A 26300-nucleotide genomic window follows, 5' to 3' on the forward strand; every position below is an offset into this window, starting at 1 on the left:
ACTAATTGTACAAAAGACTCTGAAATAAGTAATCAGAGCCCAGGACTTTCTGAAAAGCTGCCAGGAGATATTATAAATTGCTCTATCATTCTTGTCAGCCTGGTTTAAAAACCCAGAGCTTCCATGTTGATTTGGTTCCCTCTGCAACAGAGCACACTTCCCTAGCTATTGACAAAACTGGGAAAATTCCAGTCGTGTCATCAGTAGCTGCCCAATTCAGTCCCTGGTGCCATCTAACAAATGTGTCCCAGAAAATCGCAAGCTATAATCCAAGAAAACTCCGTGTCTGAAATGAGAATCCTAGACTGTGTACAATAACTTCTGCATCCTCCTGAATGACTGTCCAGCATTAACATTCCCAGGTAACCTCGGTTGCTACTGGAAATATTTTTGTCTAGTTTTCACTTTTTGTGAATTAGAGGAAAACAAGTGCCCCATAGAGATCATATGGTCTACTGGGAGTAACGTCTTTGAGCCATTACCAAAATAGATGTAACATTGTTACCCAGGTGTTTGGGGCAGCACATTTTTAGGATAAAATGCTTCCTTTATTGAATAGAAAAAGCACCAGGGAAGGTTTTTCAAGAGCAGAATCTTTGTAGAGTCTAACATGGATCAAAGACTGTTGGGCGGGTGATCATAGCCAGCAACGATGAACTAGGTAACTCAATGGGAGAGCTTGGAAATTAGAGAGGTTTCCCTCCAGCAAATACGTTCTTTAGAGTGATGTTGATTTGTTTTTCAAGATATAAACCAGTGTTACTTAGTGAAATCAAGGTTATCATCCATATACAAGACGAATTTATTGAAAGAGGAGATTTGGCTGAAAGATACCTGATTCATCATAAACAATTTCTATACACTTAGCTGAAAAGATCTCATTTATGAAAACAATCAGGACCACTATATTTTCTATCCATTCACAGTTTTACAAAAATGTTGTGTGTCCTATGGCTTTGGGAAGATTGCTTTACCCCAAGATAGTCATCTATTCATTCTTCCTGGCATAATTCAAGCATTTGCTCCTATGTGAAGAATTCACTGACTTTCCTAAGGGTAATCCTTGCGTTTGTGGGAATGTGTGTGTGTGCACCTTCATGGTAGTACAGAATACAGAACCACTGCACCACACACTAAGTTGTGTTGTTTTGTTTACATGTCTTGTCTCCTCTGTAAGATCATAGACTCCTCAAGAACAGGAACTACATCTTTCTATCTCAACTCTGTGCCTGATACAGAATTGCAGGCTCCTTGATGAGCACTGAGAATTCAGAAATGAATAAGACAGAGCTCCTCCCTCAAGGATTCATTCTAAGGCACTATTAAAAATTTCTCTGCCTCTACGTTTCTCTTTGTCATTGAAGAATTATGGAATGTAATGGTTAGAAAGGGAACTTAGAGTACTTTTTTATATGTCCTCTAAAACTCTCCTGTGGCAATGTGACAATTTCCCTTCTGTTTTTTGAAGAAATTTAAAAATCTTTACTCAGTCATTCATAGAAGGGTCATTCATAGATTTAGCTACTGTTATTGAGTCACTCCTAAATATTTTCTCCAATGTGGCTCCAAATCTTAGAGCACCTATTTTGTAAATAATAATACGTATTATAATAAGATAAAATTAAATAACTCTTTTAGTGCCATCTGTCTGTATTTTCATATCTTCTCTTTCTTTTATTCTTGTCCTATTTATATCAAGATGCACTTTTATTTCCTTTAAAGCCTCTTATAGTTTTTTTTTCTTTTCACACTTTACTCCCCAGAAGCCTTTGTATTTTTCTCATTTTCCCCTTGATGATTGCTCCCTGTTTTGCCATGCATTTTTTGTCAAAGCTACCTTTCAAGATTTTCAAAAATTAACTAGATTTTCTTCTACTTTTTTTTATTTGTGGAGCGGTTTTCCTAGTGTTCTTAATATTGCTTCCTAATAGGCCATCCAGCACACTCGACCTCGAGGATGGTAATGCACCATAATTGATGTTCATAAAAATGACCTTGAGATATCAAGAAAATATTAAGTAATTCTAAGTGCATTATTTTACATACATACTACTTTTTGGTGGGGGATTTCTGTATGGCATAAGACATGGTCCTTGCCTCCAGGATCTTACCATCTAATGGGTCATATGCATGTGAAAAGGGTAACAAAATCTGGCATGTCTGTGTATGATGGGGGTTTCTAAAAAGATATGAGAACCAAGAAATCATTTTCCACTAGGATGGTCTGAGAAGCTTTCATGCAAGATTTGAGTGGAATTTGAGTTGAACACTGAGCCTTGGAAGTAATTTTAAAAAGGAAAGAGGGTCAGAGAGAGATCATTCTCAGAGGGAAGTCTGAAGGACACAGCAAAAAATGAATATATGGACTTGGCTGCCTCTGAAAGTTCATATAAGGTAATGATTGTAATATTGCTGGAAAAGTAGGTGAGAGTTAGATTGGGGCGGGGATTTTGTTTGCTAGTCTAATGTTTTATATTTAATTCAGGAAGCCATAGGATTCCATTGATTTTTTTTTTTTTTTAATTAGGGCAGCGACACGATCAAAGCAGTCATTGGAAGAGGTCTAGGATAGTGGTATGCAGCATGGATTAGAGGAGACAGAACGCCCAGTTAGGAGATAACTGCCATGTCCAGGTGTGGGCTCACACATACTGACTTAGCTTCCTGTCAGAAGTGCGTTGTTGTGATGGGTGAGGATATAATTTTCAAAGAGGAGGAGGAACTAGTTTGAAAGGAAAGATGATTATGTGTGTGATGGTGGATCATCCTGGTAGAAGTTTCCAGCACTAGGTTAAAAGTGTGGGACTAGTGCTCAAGCCTTGATACTAAAAAGTGAACAAGATATGACTTCGTTATGGACTTTTCAGAAACAAAAAAGGGAAAGAAACGCTGTTTGGAAAACATTTTTTTCTTTCTAACTCATCATTGTTTAGCTCTTCCTAAGAAAGCAGAAACCTGAGTTTCTTTTTAAATAAGTATAAGGAGGGGCCAGCCCAGTGGCTTAGTGATTAAGCTCGTGCCCACCGCTTTGGTGGCCCAGGGTTCGCGGGTTCAGATCCTGGGCCCAGACCTACACACCGCTCATCAAACCATGCTGTGGCAGCGTCCCACATGCAAAATAGAGCAAGATTGGCACAGACGTTAGCTCAGGGCAAATCTTCCTCACTGAAAAATAAAAAAGTAAAATAAGTTTGAGGAGAGCCATGTGGAGTGGAAGGATTTGGTTGTAGAATACTAATTAACCCCTAGGAAATTACTAGCAACACTCTCTTGCTGCAAAATAAATTTTCAGTGATGGTTAAAGAAACTCTGCAGTGAAATATGGTTCATCAGAAGTTCAGATTCCAAATTCTTTTATTCTCAGACATGACCCAGCCAGTCTGGTTCCTTTGACTTATCCTTGGTTTTCTGAGTATAGCATCAGTCATATCTCTGAAGAAGGTGATGGTGTGTGCTTCTCTTGATGCAATTAATATTACTCTTGTGATTTAACCTCTTATGTTAAAAAGTAGTTGCTTTTATTATTATAAATGCCCTGAATTAGAATGCTAATTTAGTCAAACAATTTTGCTAGGCTTATCTCAAGTTTTATAATGCACAGCTTTTTTTCTTTTTTAAGTTGTGCATACTCAACCAATTTTCAGTAGTTATAAGCAGTTAGGTATTACTTCCTGTTGAATTAGCAGTTGCTTAGTAGTGGAGTCTTTGTACAATCCTGCAATCCACTAATGTGGTATTTAATGAGGAGACATCAGTCTGGAGAAAGGTAGTCAATATAAATCAGTGTTTACAAAGTGTGATTAACTCTGAAATATTTCATCAATGCTGTGGTCCCAGGCAGACTCTATGCTCATTACCAGAATCTGCGTATGTTCCAGGGGACTTGGACGGACCCTGAGTGTTACAAATATGGAGCAGCAAAATTGCAATTATGCTCGGACCGTCTCTGATGACAATTTATGCGTTTGGTGTGATGACCTCCTCCTTCCCAAGAGGGCAATAAACAGAATGCATTTTCATTAAGATACTAATGCACTTAATCACAAGGGGAAAGGGTTAGGAAGTAACGAAAGACCTTCAAGCACTATGTGACAGAGCTGATAGGGGACAGAGGCTTTATTTTAAAGGCAGCTTCTTTACAAAGCTGTAGGCGGCCCCAGAGCACATCCCACACACTGTCATGGGTGCTCATTGAAAAAATTTTGAATTGAAGTTTGGATCTTCTTCTGGCTACATCCTTATGTAAAATGTTCATGTACTACCATAAATAATGTAAACTCGAATATTAAAAATATAATTTCATAGCGATTTGTTCTTATTTATAACACTTCCATGGAGCTGGAGTGTTTAGCATTCATTATGCAAGTAATGTAACAAACATGATCATCATTTTCATCATCATCAGTAAGCATTCACCACGCATAGAATTCTGCTGTAAGGCTCTGGTAAGTGCGGCAGGAAGAACCGTGTAACTTCAGTTCCTGCCCTCTGGGAGCTTACTGCCAGGTCCCAAATTAGCCTGCTGATTGTTTTGCACAGTGAGGTTTATACTCTTCAGTGTCAGAAAGACAATAAGGCTGATGCATCAGAGCATTCGTAGCCAAAAGACATCCAAGGTGGACGATACAAGAATACAGTTTTGATGTTTATGTTTTTATGGAAATAGTCTGCTTTGAAATTTCTTTTGGATCCTAAGATTCTGAAAGACTGTTACTTTGTGTGGGTGGACTAAGCATAATGTTTTAAAGGCGAATTTTAAACTCTCTTTTGAAAAGCTTTACCCTACGTCTTCTTCTTGCTCAATGCATCTTCAGTGGTGACAGCAGAGCATCTGCTTCATGACATTTGCAACATCCTCATGAATCCCACGTGACTTTTTTTTTTGAGGGAAGGGGGCAGCAGTAACAGAGTTGGCATTGCCTGGAGATGCTAATATTTCCTGGATCTTGCAAATCTAACAGCTTCTTTTCTTCTAACTCTATGTTTTAGGTAATATAGAATATAGCTGCCCTGCCACGAATGAATGTGAAATCACGAAGCGCAGACGTAAATCCTGCCAGGCTTGCCGCTTCATGAAGTGTTTGAAAGTGGGCATGCTGAAGGAAGGTAAGGCACTTTGCCAGTGGCCCTGTGCGTTGGGTGGGGAATGGGGGGAGGGCGTGTGCAGAGAATCACAAAAATGTTAGAGAAACCAGGAAAAAATGGGGTAACAGTAAGTACCCTGAATCTAATGGCAGAATACTCCTTCTTTACACCTGAACTTTCTGATACCTCGTGGCTAACTGCTTGACATCGACAGGATGTACAGCTAAACCCACCAGGTATGCTTGGCAGTTCTGGTCTTTTCATCTGCACAATTTGCAGAAGGCAAAGGATGAAGGACAGCCAAGAGGCTACTGTCATTGTCTTTTTGCTTTTCTTCTCATTACTTGGTTCACAGAGAGATTCCTCCCATCTCTACTGAGGCATAATTGGCAACTAAAAATTGTATTTGTTTAAAATGTATGACTCAATGTTTTGATATACATATCTATTGTCAAATAATCGTCATAATCCAGCTAATTAACATATATATCACTTCATATAGCTACCATTGTTTTAATTAATCTTAGGTTTAAAGCACTCTATTTTTTCCTAATCTTATCTTTTGGACTTATTTTCTATTATAAAGAGCTTGTAATAATGATATTAAAATTGTTTTCCATTTGCTTTCAGTTGGGGATAACAGCCACAAATACCAAATAGTAACAATGGACATGTATTCTGTGCTAAACAAATTGCTTAAGTTCACCCAGCTAACAAGTGGGGGAGCCAGGAACGGAACCCACATAGTCAGATTCTAGAATTCACTCAACTCCTCCATCGATATCAAAGGTGCTGAAATATTTGTGTATTTCAACATGTCTAGTAAAACTAATATTTTAGCTAGGAGATAGGGAGAAATTGTTCTTTTCTCTGGAAGGCCTAGATTTAGTTAAGTTTTTTGTTTTTAATGTATCTCTGTACATGTCTGTGCTTTTGTAGATGTGTATATTACATCCTGCCTTTAGATTTTACTGTTTCCTTCTCTTCCAAAAATTTGCCAGAGTTTAAAACAGATATGGTAGTTTTATAAAGTAGCAAAGTAAAAACGTCGTACTTGAAGTTTGAAAGAAAATTAGCTAAATAAAATATTGAAATGTATGGCTGTTAAGTCATAGAATATTCTTGTCCCTGGGGTCAGCGCTGTGAGTTGGTATATTTTGTTGTTACCGGAGATCACGTGTTTTTTTAACTTCTAAACCCAGATAGATCCAAGTGTTTTACTCCTCCAGAAAGAACCTGAGTTTCAGTTAGGTGTGGCATTGCTAAATCTGATAATTCTTCCTGGTTTGCTCTTATTCTAAGATTTTTACTGTGAACAATGTTATAAGAAGATGAGTGGATCAGATTGTATTTGGGTACGTGGAATTCATGCTGTCTTTCTCTGCGTCTTGTCCGCTAAGAAGTAACTCGTCCCTTGACTAGGAACGAAGAAGACTCTCTCAAATTCTTCTCATTTTCCACTTGATAAGAGCTGTAAACAAATAAGCGTATAACTTTATAATTAAAGCCTTATGAAAAGATGACCAAGAAAAATTGCCAAATAATAAAATAAAAAACAAATTGCTAAGTTGTATGATTCAATTTATATATAAGTATATTTTTATATAAAATATGTGTTTATATTAAATTTATATTAAATAAAAATTTTTATAATAATTTATATTTAAAAAGTAGAGAGAGAGGGGGGCCAGCCCCATGGTGTAGTGATTAAGTTTGCCTGCTCCAGATATGAGGGCGATCTCGCCGGGACATCTGTCACCCCATTTATCGCCAGGGTTGATTTGGTTGATCTGGCTGGCTAGGGGGGTGTCCCCTTCCTCCCTCACCGCTCCATGTGCGTCCCTCGCGAAGCTGCGTGCTGGGTTGAAGAGGACGACCTTCCCCGATAGAGGAGGACCATTCTCCCATCAAGGGTATACGAGTAGCTGTGCGCCCCTGCTGGAACCTCCAAAAAAGCTCTCAAGTTTGCCTGCTCCCCTTTGGCTGCCCGGGGTTCTCAAGTTTGGATCCCAGGCACAGACCTACATACCACTCATCAAGCCATGCTGTGGTGGGCCTCCCACATTCAAAATAGAGGGAGATGGGCACGGATGTTATTTCAGGGCAAATCTTCCTCAGCAAAAAAAAAAAAAAAAATACATTGTATATATGTGTGTGTGTGTGTGTATCTATAGAGAGAGAGAGAGAGAGAAAGGAGAAAGAATGGAAGGCGGCAGATATACAGTGCAATGGTATATGCATAGAGCCGTGGAAGGAAGGATAAAGATTGGTGATGGTGTTACACTGGTGAATAAAAGTGAGGATGGGGTAATCTTCCCCTTTTCACCATACCGTCTTTGGTGCTGTTAGGATTTTTCACAGTTATGTTTTACATTTACAATCCATTTGCTAAATAGTTATTAAGTTCTTCCCAGGTACCAGGCACTATTCTAGGCTCTGATGATGCAACAGCGACAAAGGCCCATATGGTTGCTCTTGCTAGAGAAAGCTTATATGAAAAATGCCAAAAGTACAGTTTGAACCACTACGCCACTGGGCCGCCCCCCGAGGGTTACTTTTTCCAGGTGGAAAACTTTTTCGATCTTAGTAATTGCCTTAAACCCTAGAGCGGAATAACAAACAAAACGTATTTCAGAATATAAGCGATAATAATCATCAGTGATTGACGGTCAATTTTTGGTCTTCATATTGCCACTTAGTTGAGCTGTAGAGACTCAAACTAAATTTATGCTCAAAGAGGCTTAATTAAGAGTTGGTAGTTGAGGACTCATTATTTTTCAAAAGAAAATCAATTTTTTTAAATGATATAAATATCTCAATTAAAACTTTGGAGGCCAGCCACGTGGTTAAGTGCACACGCTCCGCTTCAGCGGCCTGGGGTTCTCGGGTTCGGATTCCGGGGAACGCACCAACACACCGCTTCTCAAGCCATGCTGTGGCAGTGTCCCATATAAAGTAGAGGAAGATGGGCACGGATGTTAGCCCAGGGCCAATCTTCCTCAGCAAAAAGAGGAGGATTGGCATCGGATGTTAGCTCAGGCCTAATCTTCCTCACTAAAAAAAAAAAAGAAAAGAAAGGAAAAAAAATCTTTGAAGTCATGTATCCTAGATTTGGATTTTATTTCAAAAACTAAAGTGCGTGGAGCTATGCCTCCATGTCCAGGTAGATAGAATTTTTTTGATCAGTTTGATTTCACTGCTGTAATTTACTCAACCGTTTGTGCTACCAGGTTTAAGGAAGAAGTAGAAAAAATATCCACTAAATAATTTTCCCCATTGTGATTTTCAAGCAAGAGCAATCCTGAAGGGTGGTTAGAGTGACTGAAGAGGTGTGAACTGTGTTTAATTAAACATTGTTGGTGAAAGTGAGTGGGACTATGCTTATCTGTAATTCACACCTCTTCAGTTGCTGTTATCAAGCCTTTAGAGGGTCTGTTTTCAAGGGAGTTGCTGCTGTTGCTGATACACTCAAATAATAATTTATTTTCCTTTACTTCCTTATGCCCACTTGGATGGGAAAATGTCAGTTCTCTAAGCTTGTCCCCCCCACTAGAAAGGATGGAATGGTTTTAAGTAAATATAGAATATTCTTTTTCTTTGAACTTAAAAAAAAATGCAGTGAAATATAGCATTACACCCTGCATATAAATACACAATTATGCTTGGCCATCTCCTTGGCTCAAGACTTGCCTTCTCAGCCTGGAGAGAATGATAACATCTTAAATGTATCTTTATGGATGGAGAGGGATTTCGGTCCCATGTAGCATGTCAGAGATCATGATGTAGTAAATCTATTCAAATGTAAACCTGTTCAATTCAATTACCAGTTCATAATAAAATTTGCTGCTACAACCCCCGTGTTGACCACAGCAGTCCATACAGGCTGATGGCACAGCAGGTCTGGAAATTGACGGACAAAATCTATTTAAACAAAAAACAACATTAGTTCTAGAATCTGAAATGAAATCAGATTTCAACAGCTTTGATGGGAATCTTCTTTCCTTTAACAGGTATTTTTATTCCACTGGCTAAACACATCTTAGATAAAGTGCTGCCTGAGGGAAATGAAGAAGTTTTCATTAAAAAGGTGGTTTATAGAAAAATGAGACTCTTACTCTTTTAAAAATAATAATCCTCAGTTTTATTGACTGGCATTTCTACCCACGATGTGAGGAGCAAAAGGGAAGTGATGACTTAGTGGGTAAACAATTCCAGTTGCCTCACGTTTCTTATAAGATATAATTTCTCATTAGCCAGCACCAGAATTATATCTGAATGAACATTTGATTTTAACATTAGAATTTTTGAATCAAAAAATTGTTATCAATTGAAGCAAAGAAACAGTTGTGTAGAGAAAACAATGAAATACCACAACATAACAAGACTTTGAGAAGTACAGGTAAAAAAATGATGGTTTGTTCAAATCCTAAATGGTGCAAAGTGGTTGTACCATTTTGCATCCTAAAAAATCCCCTTCTCTCTTTCTGGGCTCTGCTGATGAGCCTCACGAATGACGGGCCAGCATCATTTTTTCAGCACTGTACCGTACTGTATGTCAGAGAAAACCCATCTATTACAAGATATCTGGGCTCAACACTCCCTTTTCATTTTTTTCAGGTATTGCTCATTTGAAGGAAAAAACAAGAACTAATCAAGGTGCACCTATAAATCGGGTCAAGATTTATTTTTATTTTGATCTCTCTCTTTGGTCATTTAAAGGCTATTGTAGGACATTCTGTTCTGTTTTCTCTCTATCATGGCGAACGGAGACACTTTATGAAAGCAATAATTATTTTATTTAGATACAGAATTCACTGATCAAAGGATTGAAGGGCTTTTTGCTGTTTATTGGCATGCTGGTTTCCCCTTAGGCAACTCAAGTATTTTTCTTTAACTTTTGCAAGTGAGAACAATAGATACACATTTATGCACAACATTATAATCCCCGGCCAGGTCAGCCTGTATGCCAAAGTGTAGATGAATCAAGGCAGCATGGAGCAAGTTTAGTTATCTCATCCCAAGGTAGTGTGCTTTTTACTTTGCCTTTAAAAAAAGCATTACTTAACCTTTCTAATCTTCCTTCCTTTTCATCATCTGAAAAATGATGATAGCAATAATAATATTTGCAAATAAAGTATTGTTGTGAATATCCAATAAGATAGTGCAGGTTAAGTGCTCAGCATACCACGTGACCTAGAATAAGGACCAGATCAATATTAGCTCTTGTTGTTGGAGGCAGTAAGGGTCAAGCTTTAGCGTCAGGTGGATCTAGATTGAAGTCCTGTCTCTACCATCTTTTGGACCCGGGGCAACTTATATAACCTCTAGGACTCACTTATTTCAGCCTGTTTATTTGTAAATATGGGATAGAAGATATAACTTACCTTGTGAGGTTTTTGTGAAAAGAAAGAAAGCTAACATAGACACGGAGTCTGGCAGATGGTTGGCGGGAGACGCTATGAGCTAGAATCTGGATATCATATCATATTGACCTGCTGAACTAGCACAAATTCATGTAAAATTTGTTATTCTTTGGTAATATTAATGGCCTTAGGGGTCCTTTCCAAACTTTTCATAGAAGCAACTCAATAGGTGAAAATTTCCTCAGAAATTTCAAGAGGAAATTTAGTCTTTAATATCTGGCCTTAGGTCAAGTGAAGAGAGACAACAATATAAAAAGGAAGAACAATATAAAAAGGAAAATATATATTGTTTTCTATTGACGACAGTATAAAAACAGTAAAAAAAGGATAAGGGACTTCAAGCCAAGCACAAGTTTTTACCAACCACATTATAGGTGAAGAATGCCTTTAATTCCTGATGTAGATTCAGAAAAGAGAACTCATTCCTTTGTCTACCAAAGAAAATGGACAAATCCTGCACATTTTTAAATGTGCAAGAAGAAATACAAGAATTCCACTAACCTCGTAGGTACATTAAATTTTACTGAGGACATTTTCGTATCAGAGAATAGTGGAAAAAATCAGAGGATGGAAATAAGTTTTAGTACACCTCAATAAGTATTAACTGAGAGCTTTCCCCATGTGTCTGGCAAAATATTGTGCTTTAGCTTTTAATTCTGATTTTTCCACTACCTAGAATTGTGATTTGGGGCAAGTCCATTCAACTCTGTCTTCATTTCCATATGTGAAGGGGAGCAGTTCGCCTACTTCCTCGCCCATCTCTTCTATTCTAAAATTACATAAATTTTGTTTAAAAAAAGATATAATTTCCACAGAAACATTATCCCAATATATGACACAAAGATCCTTATAATTATGATGATGATGATTATATCCATAAGTTTGAAAATACAATAAGAAGTATGATTTGATAGATATGGCTAGTGAATTGTGCTATTTTGTTAATTTTGTCTTAACTGAATAATTCTTCGGATGCTTTTCATCTTTTTAGAAAAGCAAGAAGTATGTTATTTTTGTCAAAGTTAACAGCATTGAGAGTTGAAGGAACAGTAGAGCAATTAAGAGACATTTAAATACTTAGGAACTGAAGTCTTGATTATGTATTTTTATCTATGTTTGAAAAACTTTTTCTTCATATTTCCTCTCAATTCTTGCTATCTCTTGTCAATATATTGAAGTGCAGTCAGTAGAGTTTTATTTTTGTGGGCATCTGAAATCTCATCACAGATTGCTGTATTGCTAACAGTCAGACTTATTTGAAGTTACATTTTTAAAATAAAAATATTGACATATTGGGAGAGGAGAAGAGCAAGTTTATATAATTTTAAATGCCTTGTAAATACTTCCTCTAGGGAAAAATGAGTCGTTAAAATGAAACAAATAACATATTTATATGTTTTATTGATAACAATATTTGCTTTTCAAATTTGATTTGACTTCTTTAAAGTAAGTTTCTACTATAGAGGTGCTCAATATTTTTTCCCACTTTGTAAAAGTCTAAAAAATAGAAGCACGATGATTCCAGGTAGGCAATTTAAAAAAATATGTAGAATTTTGAGTCCTCATGTTGAGAATGAAGTCAAAGCAGAGGTTGGGAATCAGCCTTTGGAATAAATTGCCATTCAATGTGGAAAGGGCACAGGATACTAAGGCTTCATTATCACCTAAAACCTCACCCAATAGAGAAAAGTGGGGCCCTGGGTGTCAGATTATCGTTAATCAGATGAGGAGCCCAAGGTTCAGAAAGTTTTGGTGACTTACCTAGGTTTCCATTGCAGATAAAATGGGAATGGGATTAAAAGTCGGGTAGGTCATATTCCCAGGCTTATTTTGTATCTCTGTCAAGCTGTGTGTTGCAGCCTTGGCCAAACAAGGGAACTTTCTTGTTCCAGTCTTGGGTTGATTGCCCACAATCTCAGCACAGCAGGCCTGTAGTGACCTGAAATATTCATTTGGGGGTGGAGGAAATGGGAAAGAGTCCTGGCGCTCCCAGGAAGCAGCAGAGATTATGGGTTTAACAAGAGGTTTGTACCTGAGGTGTACGTGTAAGTGACATTCATAAAGAGGGGTATTCTGATCTCAGGGGACCAAGTTTCTCACCTGGGGTTTGATGGGGCCACTGAAGATACAGATAACGGTGGGACTGGTCCAGGAAAGGTCTTTACAGAATAACCGAGCAGCTAGAGTATTGGCTGATTGTGAGTTGAAGAAGACATTGTGTATCAGGAGCTGTGGAGGTCAAAATGGCAAGGTTTAAGACACTACTTAGAACCATTCGTTTAGGTCTATTCATTTTCTTCAAGTTGAGTTGGTATCTGTCTCTAGATAGGGAAAAAAGTTAAACTAAAAAAGTGTGGGGATCTAAAATGATCTTTATTTTCATTCCTTGATGGATCTCCAGTACCTTAAAAGGGTCATGTCGTCTATTCCCTACTTAAATCCTTTGGCTTGACAAATGATCCTAAATCCATCAAGAGTTACCAGACTCTATAGAAGGGAAGACCCTATCTTTTGCTCTGGCTCCCGGATTAATAGAGCTGACCTAATTAAGCTATGTGCAATGTCCTAATGTTTAGCAAATCTATCGGTGGAAGAAATGGTAGGAGTATAGAGGTGGTAGTAACCCTTCTTCCACATTGGAGGATTCTTTGTGCACAGGCCCTGTTTATTCTAAGCTATCTCATCACAATCCATAGGATATACTTCCTATTTCTACCTTTTAGTTTAGAGAAGGCATTTGTGTATGAGTGTTTGTGTGTGTGTACGTATATACATATATATGAGACAGAGCACAGATTATACATTTATTCATTTAGCTGCTGTTACATCTCTCCAATCAGTTGTCTTGAGCCCCCAGGATATAAAGAAAAATGATCCCAGAACTGTTTTGCTGAAACCACAGCTTGTATCTTGATTTATATATGGTAGTGGGGACTCAGAGAGTCTTCTGGGTTTACCCAATCAGCAGGAGGAGCAAAGAACAACTTACTTGTCCAATTACCCTTCTGTTTCATAGCTTCCATTTTAATAAAATGTTCGCTTAACGGGTGTAGCATTTTCCAGGTAGGTTCCCTTTAAAAAACATAAAGCTATTCAGGTCATTTAGTAACAAGCAGATTTGTTTTTGCTCCCGTAAAGAACCTGCTTAGTACAATTTATCCTAACAAAATATCTTTTGTAAAAACCTCTGAAGAAGACATTGCCAAGGTGAATTTTTTTTTCCTCAAGTCCAATGTCATTATGCTGCCAAGTCGAAAACAGAAATTATTGGTAGGGAAATTTGGGTTCCTACTGCCTTCAAAAAGCAGAACAAAGGAAAAGAGAAAGCTTTAATGGTATTCAAGGAAAATATTTCTGTGTTAGATGACAGTTAATAGAACTGCATTGACCTCACTGGTATTTCTTGCACTCTCTGTTGTAATATTATCCTAAGAAGCTCCCTCATTAATGCAGAGTATTAAACAAAACTCCCAAGTTATATTATAAGTAATAGCAAAGAGCACCTTTTTTGTGAGCTTTGCTTGACATTAAGCCGTTTGGGAATATATTTAAGGTACCACAAAAAGTTATTTCGTGTACAGATACTGCATTACCGGATGGTGATTTTTTTTGTCATTCTTTGTTGGTATGAAACTTGAATAGTCTGTCACAAAACGAATAGTGAAGATTTTGAAGGTAAGAGTAATAACACATCTTCTTGAGAGCTTAATATGCATTAGGCTCTGCGCAATGTGCTTTCATTGGATTTTTATTTTTTTGCTAATCCTTCCAATGACCCCCAGAGGTGGGTATTTCCCCCTTTCGCAGAGGAAATAGAAGCTCAGAGAGATTACATTGCTTGCCAAAGTTCTCACAATACATGATGGAGTCTGGATTTTATAGCAGGCATTCTGGCTCTGGTGTCTGTGCACTGTATTTGTTTAATACAGTTTTTTTTTTTTTTTTTTTGTGAACCACAGGAATATTCATGTATATATTTAGCTTGGGATTCTTCAGAGGCTATGGGTATTATGAGATACTGAGCTCTTAAAAGATTACTTAAGTAAACCCTTTTTTTTTTTGAACCAGGGCTCAATACATTGCTCTGAGTTCTTCACTTAACATCCAGAAATAGAATGAACTGTGTCGGAAGGCAGTGAGTTTCCCATCACTGTGAGAGATGTCGTGGAGAACAAGTTCAAGTACCATGTGGGGATTAGACTAGAATATCTTTTATGGTGACTTCCCATTCTGAGATTCTTGAGATCCCGACATAAACTTTGGAATAACTCACCAGTTTATCAACTGTGTGAATAAACATCAGCAACACTCAAGCTGTTCAGTTCCTGGGAACTCTATTTCAGGGGTCTATGTATTTGTCAAACAGTGTATGACATCTTATTTAAATCCAAATTGCAACAGAGAGGAACATTTGGCTTATGGCATAGTTTTAATCTCTGACTCCAGTTTTTAGGAAGTAAACTTCAGAACCAAATTCCTTATAAATTTTGCCTTTGTAGAGAGGAGTGAATTAGATTTACTGACTTTGAGCACCATCTGCCTCAGTTGTTTTGAAGACATGACCAGAGTATATCACTGGGGTATTACCATCTTATCCTTTTTTTTTTTTTTTTTTTTGCTGAGGAAGATTCACCCTGAGCTAACATCTGTTGTCAATCTCCCTCTTTTTGCTTTAGGAAGATTCACCATGAGCTAATATCTATGCCAGTATTCCTCTATTTTGTATGTAGGTTGCTGCCGCAGCATGGTCGCCGACAAGTGGTATAGGTCCACGCCCAGGAATCAAACCCAGGCCACTAAAGTGGAGCATGCCAAACTTAACCACTAGGCCATGGGGCTGGCCCTCATCCATTTTTATAAACAGGGAAAATTTGATATACTAATATTTAAAGGTTTTTCCATGATTCTGTGTATAGTCTGTGTGGATCTTAGACTATCTCATACTCCCTGTGCATGCCTGGTTCTGGGGAACCATTTTATTTTCTCCTATCTATCTCTCAAAAATACCACTTATGTTAGAAATGGAGTAATTAGATTCTCTCATGTGAACTTACCAAACTCAGCACCAAGAATTATTGGAACTGAATGAATCTACCCTTGCTACCTTTGTGTTAGAGAGGACAGAAAGATTGAAATGATAAGAAACAGTTCTTTTAACTCCCTTCCTCTTGCTTTAATTGGAACATTATTAAAAGTTAATCATTTATTTGACTGTCCCCATTTGTCATTTCCATTTGTGAACTTGAACTAGGAAGCCAGCATTTATCTAATATGCTGCAAATTTTTATTCCTTTTGGATTATAAAAAATCCCCAATGGATTTTGCCCCAAGGGGGGAAAAATCTGCTTCAACATTTGCTCGTGCACTAGAAGGCCAGTGACAGCATGGTAAGTGGTGAGGGAGGAGGGAGGGGAGACCCCAGCCTATAGGACTCTGTTTGACATGTAATTTTTTTCCACTGGCTTCCAGACAACAGATTTCTGTTCTTTTTCCCCAATGCACACATGTATCAAAGTGGCATTGATGTTTATGACATCGTGCTTAAATTTAATGTAAAGAAATTCTCTTATACATTTGAATAAGGCCTGTTTAATGAAGTGCTTCTGGTTTTATTTCATTTGGGCACCATTCCTAACTTGTTAGTTACCTTTCTTGTTAAGACTCTACAGAGTCCTACTCTGTCTATGTTATATCAGATTTCGTACACGATTTTGTTCATTCCTAAGTCTCCCTCAGCTGAAAGTGAGCACTGGTCATTTCTTGAGAGGTTGCTCTGTAGTCTTGCCTTTTTCTCGCTTAGTAGGTTGTAGAGCCACCAACCAGCTTCCCTAAGGCAAGCTGTCTGCAAAGGAACAAGCCAGCTGGCTTGGCCAAGGTTGATCAATGATGAGAGGCAGGCTGGGTTCCAGGTTCACAAAAGCCACTCAGTGGAGAGTAGGTCAGCGGCTTCCCCAAAGCCAATTAGCTGGCAGAAGTCGGAGGTGCCTGGTGCTAGCCAAATTCCCTGAGCCTGATGGTACTGGTGGGGAGTCCATCCTTGGGCTTCCTGGCAAACCAGACTTAAGTGAATGGCAGATTGCGCTGTTTGAGAGCCAGTGTGGCTTTGTGGCTACTAGAACAAATATCAGGGACCTGCCACTCCCACCCAGCCTTACCCAGGGAGACTGCCCAGCCCAGGCACAATAATAACTGATCCTCAGGTGCGATGGGTGTCAGCTGATTAGCCACATAAATTTGTTTTTATCTGACTTCAGCTTAAATGCTTGTTAAAGTTGACATGAGTATGAATCATGCCTTTACAAGAGAATAACGTGGAAATGGTTTTGGAAGCAGGAAGTATTCCAGAGACTTTGACAGGAATGTGGTGATTTCTACTGTTTTTATTTTTTTATTTTTTTTGCCGAGGAAGATTCACCCTGAGCTAACGTCTTTGCCAATCTTCCTCTCTTTTGTACGTGAGTCGCCACAACAACATGGCTGCTGACAAGTGGTCTAGGTTTGCACCCAGGCTCTGAACCTGAGTCGCCAAGGTGGAGCATGCTGAACTTAACCACTAGGTCATGGGGCCAGCCCCGATTTCTACTATTTTTAAAAGCCCCAATTATAAGAGTGTCTTCCTTTATTGATGACTGTCCTTGTAATAAAATGGGACCTTTGGCAAAACCCAAAGGGAGGGTTTCTTAGCAATTCCTCTTTGGTTAACCAGTTTCTGCAAAGATTATGTGTATCTAGGATCATAATCCCTTCCTTATTTTTCTCAACTATTACATTTTCAACTATTAAGTCTTTTCTACATAGGGCGTGTAATCATCATTTTAAGATGCCTGGACTATTTTACTAGAGTTTTTAGATATATTGGGGATGTGGGGAATTTAAGGAATAGAGTATGTAAGAATGAGATCATTTACATTACCTAGTTTAACTCAGCATCTGTTTCTACTTAGATCTGTACTAATTTTCATGTCTGTTTCTTAGTTCCAGCCAGCATGTTACCCCTTAGGAAGTTATGTCCGTTTTGCTCAGCAATAAGTGTTTTTCTTGAGGCCACCTGAGCCCTTATTTAGTAGCTTCTCCCTGGACAGTCCAATTAATTTCCCCCAACTAAACTTCTCCCTCACACATAACTTTTTGGGGCTAACAACTTCCTCTTCCTCCCCCTCCCTTTTTTGTTGACTTATTTTGTTCCAAAATTTCCTCTAAAAGCAAAGTTTCTTCACAACTGTACTGAGTTGCCATTTGGTGATTCTCAAGCTTATGACCTTCATAATTATCCCCTCCTTATCCCCACCTCCCATGGAGTCAACTCTCTGCTCTCTTAGAGGTTTATCTCCAGGCCTATTAAGTCTCTTCAGTATCAACATTATCATAATCATTAGTATATTTGAAGCCAATTAAATGACAATTACTTTGACCTTAGCTAGTCTTAGGTTATTATCAATTCATGCATAATTTGGAAATATTTGGAAGGAAAGTGGATTCTTGCCTTACGGTCTAATCTGTGTAAATATTTCTCTCTGCTATCTGAGAAATCCACTCTGCTCTTTATAACATCTAGAGTTGGGGTCAGGTTATTCCTCTAGGAGCTGCTTTCTAGCTCCTTATGGATCCAAATGATACGTATTTGTCAGGCCCATCTCCAAATGTTTATTCATCCATCCTTTATCCACCCATTCAATGAATATTTTTTGAGGCCTTGCTCGATACCACTCACTTCATTAAATGCCAGGGATTAAAAGTGAACGGAACAAAGACCGGCCCTGTGGCGTAGTGGTTAAGTTTGGCACACTCCACTTCGGCAGCCCGGGTTCTCGGGTTTGATTCCTAGGTACAGACCTACAGCACTCGTCAGCCGTGCTGTGGCGGTAACCCACATACAAAATAGAAGAAGATTGGCACAGATGTTAGCTCAAGGCTAATCTTCCTCAAGCAATAAAAGAGGAAGATTGGCAACAGATGTTAGCTCAGGGCAGATCTTCCACAGCAAAAAAAGAAAAAAAAAGTGAACATGACAGACAAGTTTCTGCCCTCGTAGAGTTTATGATCCATCATAAGCCTGATTAGTTACAGTTATATAGGTTTCCCCCCTTTCTGAATTTCACCAGCATTTATGTTATGTTTCATACAGTTTAACGTTTTAACTTCATGTTTTCCCCTTGGAAGGTAGAGTATAAAGATAAAATACTTGGTCCTTCAGATCAGATGGAGTCTGTGACTGTTGACTGAAGCCCTCGAAATGTGTCTAATGCAATTTTAGTTAATTTTCATTAAATTAAGTAGCCCCACGTGGCTGGAGACTACCATATTAGACAGTGCAGAAATAGAATCTGATCCACTACAAACTTTACTACTTGCTAGCTATGTTATCTCAAGCAAGTTCCTTTACCCTTTTTAAGCCTTATCTATAAAATGGGGGTTGTAATTATAACTTCATCTGAGGATTGTTTTGAAGTTTAAATGAGGTAATAAATGTCATATTCTTGGCACAGTGCCTGTTAAACAAGCACTCAGAAAATATTGTGGTAGTCATAATCTTTAGTATTCTGTTTGCCACATAGTATGTCTCATAGGGAAAAGCATAAACAACTTGAGGACAGGCACTGTGTCTATTTCTAGCTTAGTCCTCCGTAACAGCTAGCATAATAATGATCCCATGGTAGATGTTCAATCAAATATAACTGATTAATTTTTTCTTTCATTTTTTAGCCTACTTTGTAGACTTTCAATGACATTATTAAAACTTGAATGCAGAAATAATTTTGTCATAAATAATAATTTTAGAAACAATTCATGGGCTATCATCCTATATAAATTACTTCTCCATTTTCCTTTATATGTGTGTGACCCTGACAGAATTGTATTTATTTCAGAAGTTATGCTGTATTGAATTTATATTGAATACCCTGACAATATGGCAATTGGTATATCCTGAGTCCAAAAAAAAAGAAAAAGAAAAAAGATGAAAAATGACATTGGTTTTCATCTGTCTTCCCCATAGACATTTGATAAGTTCGTGAATATAAATGAGAAAACTAAGACCTATTTTAAATAACTTGTATAAATAACTTGCCTAAGATCAGACAACTAGTAAATGGTAAAGCCAGGATTCAATCTGGATTTCACAGACTCTGAAGGAATATGCTGTATTGATATTCATAATGAAGCCTTTCGGTTCTTCTCTTAATTAGTTAATCTTACTGGAGTGTCAAGAGGTGAAATATTATTTCTGCCACATGGAAGCCACTGGTCTTTGCTATTACTTCCTTTTGTGACCAAGGAAACCTTTATTTCAGGGAACGGTTTTGGAGCCAGAGCTGTCAGAATTCCAGAATCACTCCTTGCTGGGGCCACTCTGAAACAAGAGGGCTATGCAGTAACAGGAACATTTTCTGAGTTCTGTATATATCGCTCTCTGCAGGACCACAATATCATTTCTTAAAGTTTCTATGTAGAATATTTCTACCTTTTCTTAGAAATGGTTTAAATAATGCTGGAGCTACTCGTATTTCTGAACAGCACCCCTTCCGTGGAGACTTTGATAGGCTATTGTTTAGTGGAAGAAACTGACAGTGCCTAGCATCTGTCCCCAAGAGGCAGTCCAGGTCATTGTCTGATGATTTCATTTTCCGTTTGTAGCATCGCTTTCGTGCTCTGCAGTCAACAGGTCCAAATTGGCAGTCTGTGAACAAATGTATTTTTCAATGATTCCATAAATGTCTATAGGTCTCTCCAGAAGTCATTAATTAGGATCTGGAGGGGATAGTGTGAAAAAATAAAGCTTGAGTAATAGGGACAAAATAAAAGGAAGAGAAATTCAATTCAAACGCTGTGTGCCTAAGAAATGGTAGAGAATCTCTTGGTTATCTTGCAAATCTTTAACTATTTGGTTATGTGCTCCAGCAGAGAAAATCTATCAAAAATTTTGTTAAAGTAGAAAAGAACAAAATCCCCCGGCTTTTACAAGTAATTCTACTTCTATTTTCATGCCACACAGGAGCTGGCCTGTTTGAAAGTTTCCAAGCTTATAAAGCTAGGAATTCTTCCCTTCCTCAGCTTTCTTACTTCACTTGCAGTTACAGAATCTAACTAGCGGCCTCAGTTAATGCATTGATTTTAACTGGAAACCCTGAAGGAGACAGTGCTGTAGTCAGCTGAACTCTTAAACAGTCCTGGGAGACCAGTGATTTGCACATCGGAAAACAGCTAATGGGCCAGGGAAGCAGAGGTTAGTTTCAGGGCTGTTACTACTGTCTCCTTTCCATCACAGTGAAAGAGATCACTGATAAAAAGTCTTCTGAAGTGAAGTGCTAAGGCACCTACACCGTATTCTTTTCCTTTATTTTTACTTTCATTTTTCTTCATGGCTGGATATTTTCAAGAAATTCAGAGCTGAGGGAAGAGGGGGGAAAAATGATGAATCGTTAGTTTCTTCTCATATTGTAAAATTCTAGTAGGTAGTGTGATATCTTACAAAGGCATGGGTTTAATATGTTTGCAAAATAAAGATAATACATTTGGAATTGTATTATAAACACATCACTCTCCATGGCATATTATTAAGATCATGGAATTTGCTAATAGACAGCCCTGAGTTGCTAAGTTGCCAGTTACTAGCAAGTTTCTTAATGTCTCTAGTCTCAGATTTTTCATCTATAAAATAGTGATGATATAGTAATGCCTATCCTGTAGAGTTTGCTGTGAGGATTAAATAAGATAATGTATTTAAAATACTTAGCACAATGTCGGACAAATATAAGTCCTTGGTAAATGTTAGCTATTATTATTATATTCATCATCACTATTATTTCGTTGTTCAAGTGTTTAGGACACTGCCTAGCTAACCCCAAAACAGATTGGTTCTGCCTGGTCTCAAATGTCATCTTTCTGGAGTTCTTTTCCCTCCAAAATGACCGAGTGCTCCGTGCACAGCAGGCCTGAGTTGTCTTCACACTGCTGCTCTCCATGACTTACTGGGGTCAGAGGTCCCTGATATTGCTCTGTGTGACTCCAGCCCAAGATCTGAAGGTGACAGGCAGGGTCAGCAGAACCTGCCAGAAATACAGAGACCCCTCCGTGGATTGTGGGGGGACAGCAGGAAAGTCTGTCACAGACCAGAAACAAATGACCTTGAATCCATGGAGTAGCTTCACATCCAGATCATTGCTAACTTTTCCCAGGTGTCATTTCTGGCATGTCCAGTTACTTTTGTACATGCTGATGTGTTCATTCAGTCCTGGCTTTTCAGGATAAACATTATGAGTCATTAGTGAAGAGAAGGTTTTCACCTCCACCTAGAACTTTTAACAACGATGCCATCCCATAAGACTGTTCTGTTTTAGGTTTTGTTTTTGTGGGGGTTTTTTGGTGTTTTTTTTGTTTGTTTGTTTGCTGAGGAAGATTCGCCCTGAGCTAACATCTGTGCCAGTCTTTCTCTATTTTGTATGTGGGTAACGGCCACAGCATGGCCACTGATGAGTGGTGTAGGTTCATGCCCAGGAACCGAGCCCCAGGCTGCCAAAACAGAGCATGCCAAACTTAACCACTAGGCCACGGGACCAGCCCCTGTTTTGTTTTTAGGGCTTTAAACAATCGGGTTTAAAAGTTGCAGGTCACTTGGAACCCGCGAGTTCTTTACTTGTCTTCTCAAGTTCTGCCTGAAAGGCACTGTTTCAGCAAGGGAAGTGGAGAGTGTAAATTACCCCTGCATGGGAGTCGTTCTCCCCGTGCTCCCTTCCTTCATCTTTCCCTGCCTCCTTTTCACCCTAGGATTGACTTGAGAATATCAAAGAAATGGCAGCATCTCAGAGTTCTGTATGGCACCTGTACCCTTTAAGGCTGGTTTTGTGTCTACACTGCAGTTCTCCTGGCAGTGGTTTCAGTCCCAAAGTATGGAGGTTGGAAGGTTTGGCCTAGAGAGAAAGAGAAAGCGAAGAAAAAAGGAGGAAGGAGAGAGAAAGGAGGGGAAACGAAAAAGGAAAAATAAGCTTAAAGTACAGATGACTTAGTTCTCTGCTTTTCTTTTTTTTTTTTTTTCCCTATGTGTTTGTTTATTGTTGTTATTATCTACTACTTAATGAAGGAAATCATACGGTATTTGACCTTCTCCCTCTGACTTATTTCTCTTTGCATTATACCCTCAATGTCCATCCACGTTGTCACAAATGGCTGGATTTCATCGTTTCTTATGGCTGAGTAGTATTCCATTGTGTATATATACCACATCTGCTTTTCTTAAAACTTGCTTTCTTGAACATGGTTTCTGTTCTTTCTCTGTATATACAATGGCAAACGGGCAGAATACTGATGATCAGAATGATGTTTGAGTCTCTCTCTATAGCCCACCCACCCACACCCCCAGTGTCCTTTTGGGGAAGGAGGAAATGTATCAGCCCCCCAGGTTTGTTCCTTTACTAAGTTGCATCCTTGAGTGAGAGACTTTCCCCCCTGGGCAGTCTGGTTACTAGGTGGACTGCCTGTGGAGCTCTTCCTCCACTGGCTCGTCTCTAATTAAAATACTTGCTATGAACGATTTTTAAGCACTGGCGCTTTAATGAAGTTAGAAAAAGGATTTGGAGACAGTTTGTGAAGACTTCAAATTGTTTGAGTTTTTTCTCTAGGGAGAACTGTAAAGTCTGGAGGCATTTTGAATTACTTAAAATGTATTCCATTTTGTTCTTTTAAAAATTTCTCTTTTAGTGGTGCAGAGCTGAAAAAAAGCTCACTACCCACCTCCCCCCCTGCCCCCCCCCCCACCAGGAAAACACTGTAACTCTTGCATTGCAAAGTGGCTTCTTGGGAATTTACAAGTCTTTGAATACTGTTATCTAATTAAAGGGATGCCTGTGTCTTTAATTCTCATTGGCAGTTCTACCTTTGACCCCCACCGTAAAGTCGCATTCATCCAAGATAACCTGAAGGTTGGTGCTTATCCTTTTACTGATGCCTGCAGCTCTGTGCCTCAGAGATACTGGGCTGAGCAGGAAAACAGTGATCTCTACGGTTCTGTGTAGATCTATGGAGTGAATTCCTCTGTCCATTGGTGGTTTACTGCTGACCAGTCAAATGCTGCATAATACCTTCTGTTAGAGATCGGAGTAGCAGTAATTTGTCATCAATAGCTGTAATTAGGTTTATCTACCCTTTTAACCAATACCATAATCTTTACCATGTTGTTATTGTTTGGGGCCATTGAGAGAATTCTGAAAAACTATTTTAAAGATTGATTTCAAAGCAGTTCAACCTTTAGGGATCCTTCGTTTTATCCATCCCACATTCATTTTCCTCTCAAATATTCAAATGCCTTCTCTGAATAAAATGTCATGAGAGCATGTCACGTATCTGAAAAATAATTAATATAATTGACAGGAATGTCGGTTTTCTGCTGAGGTGTGTTTCTCCTAATCCCAGTGTGCAATCTTTAATATTGATCCAGTTGTTAGGAAATCTTGTCAGTCTCTGCTTACCGTACCTTGGTGAAATATTTTCAGGACTGAATTTCCTTGCACTACATAATATTTACATCAGTATTATAATAATCATTTGACGAAAATGGGTTTCCTTTCACTTTTGCGCTGAGGCATGTGTACATAACATGTATGCATGCTAGGGGTATGTGCAACGTACAGTGCTTGCCTGGAGTTGACAGTTTATTCATTGTGTACATTGCATAGAATATTGCAAATGGCACATCAGTGTGTTGGAATCTAGGCAATAGGAGTTCAGCACTTAAAGTGTCCAGGTTGCACCTGACCTAGCCAGAGCCTGCCAGCCTCTGCAAGCCCACTGAGAGCATCTGTCTCGCCACCGCCCTGCTCATGCTGTCTCCTCTGCAGGCCCTCCGATTCTTCTGACTACGAGCATAAATCATCCACCTGTCAGGAGCTCTTGCCGCCTGGATTATGCAATGTGCCTGCCTTCATTTGGAGGTGGTGTGAGCAGAAGATTGCGGCAAATGGTTTGCATTCATTTTCACGCCATCCCAGCATTTCTTCAGCTTTAATGAGGGGATTAGGGTGGTGACAATGACTTTCAGAGACAATGAAAGTCTTCAAGATTCCGGAATTTGCTTTGTATGTTGGAGATAGCTTAGTTTGAGATTTCATTTTTTTTTAATCCCGAATAAATCAATGGTTTAAACAATTAGGCAAAGGAACAGGGTATTGTGCAAAGCCAGCTGTCTACAGCTCTATTTATTGGGTTTGTAATAGTTTTCTCCAGCTGACAAACTTAAAATCAGTCAAATTTATTGCTGATCTTTAATTAGTTACTTTTATCTTTTTTCCGGGGTTGCATTTACACAGATTGGGGAGGCCCCATCCGCTCCACCCACCCACCCCCACTTTTCTCCTGTGCTTCCTTTTCTTGCTCTGGAATTAAAAAACTAGACACTCTTCAATAACTTCAGCTTTGCTAATCGTTGACTAATAAAGGTGAATCATGCTTTTAAAAAAACCTCCCTTTTGTGTTTTTAATTTTAATCTTCCCTGGTAGATTTAGAATAACCTCTATGCAAAGACTGAAATTCCACTCCCTCACCACCAAAATGTATTAATTTTTGATTAACTCTGTAGTCATGTCAGCTTTATATAAAGGATACATACAAAAACATGAAATTATCCTTTTCTTTAATTAATAGGCCCTTTTGGCATATTCAGACCTCAACCAAAATGAGACCTAAGTAGGACCGTGTTTATTTGAAATTGAGAGAATGAGAATTGCAGTGATTCTGCTGCTTTTGAATAGCGAAAAGTTTTCACAAATGCTGTCATCACATATAGAGACATAAGTTGTCATAAGATCAGAGGATTGAAAGGAAAAATCGCTTTAAAAATAGGACTTGTATCAGTGAGCCATCAGCTAAGATCAGAGCAGTGAGATATGAGATTATATATGTTTCATAATATCTTTTAAAAATGCTTGGATATAGTTTAAGGCAGGAATATTAATGAATTAAATGATATGGTAGTATACTGGACAGAGTATGTGTGTTTTCTAAAATACAGGATTGTTTTATTGTCACAGAGCCTCAGATAAAGTAAGCATGGGATTTAAATTTCTACGTAGGTTTCTTTCTTAGAAGCCTCTGGGATCTGCTGCATGTGTTTATCTGCTGAAGATGGTATTCAGGGTCCCTCAGGAGTGGGGGGATGACAGTTCTCTGCTGGAGTCCTATCCCCCTGCCTACTCTTCTCAATCTTCTTTCCACCATCAAAGCCAGAGAGCTTCCTTGGGTACATGTGTGTGAATTTTATTAAAATCTGAGACACTAACATTCATGAAGAGTAACTTTGACATTCCTTCCACTGTGTGTGTGTATATATGTGTGTGTACATGTAAATATTGTATGTGCACATGTAATACATATATGTATAGTACCTCCATATATAATACATATGTATATGTATATAGATATATCATACATATACATATGTACTGTATATGTATTATATATGTATAATACATATATAATACGTATCTTATATACAAATACATATACATATACACATACACATTCGTATATCCCTTCTGATAAAATACCTAAATTAGGTTTTTGTATTAATGCTGAGCACACTGAGATTTGTTCTACGTTGGGAGGTGGGGGAAGCAGAGAGTTAACAATGCTCTAGAGAGCCTGGCCCTTTTATAAAATAATTATTCAGAACTGAAGAAAAAATAATTTTTTCCCTCAGCAATAGTACCTTTTTTGTGTGTGTGTGAGGAAGATTAGCCCTGGGCTAATATCCGTTGCCAATCTTCCTCTTGTTTGCTGAGGAAGATTGGCCCTGGGCTAACATA

At 38.5% G+C, this 26300-nt stretch overlaps 1 protein-coding gene across 2 annotated transcripts in view; it reads left to right on the forward strand.

The window, feature by feature from the left end:
• The window catches only part of ESRRG (estrogen related receptor gamma), a 222775-nt gene that overhangs the window by 62493 nt on the left and 133982 nt on the right, over positions 1-26300 (forward strand). For both annotated transcript variants that reach the window (XM_058533697.1, XM_058533698.1), the window contains one exon: positions 4990-5106. In XM_058533697.1, coding sequence (XP_058389680.1) covers positions 4990-5106 — 117 coding nt within the window. The remainder of the gene's footprint in view (positions 1-4989; positions 5107-26300) is intronic.

Source organism: Diceros bicornis, chromosome 38 (assembly GCF_020826845.1).
Source record: "Diceros bicornis minor isolate mBicDic1 chromosome 38, mDicBic1.mat.cur, whole genome shotgun sequence".
Taxonomy (NCBI): domain Eukaryota; kingdom Metazoa; phylum Chordata; class Mammalia; order Perissodactyla; family Rhinocerotidae; genus Diceros; species Diceros bicornis.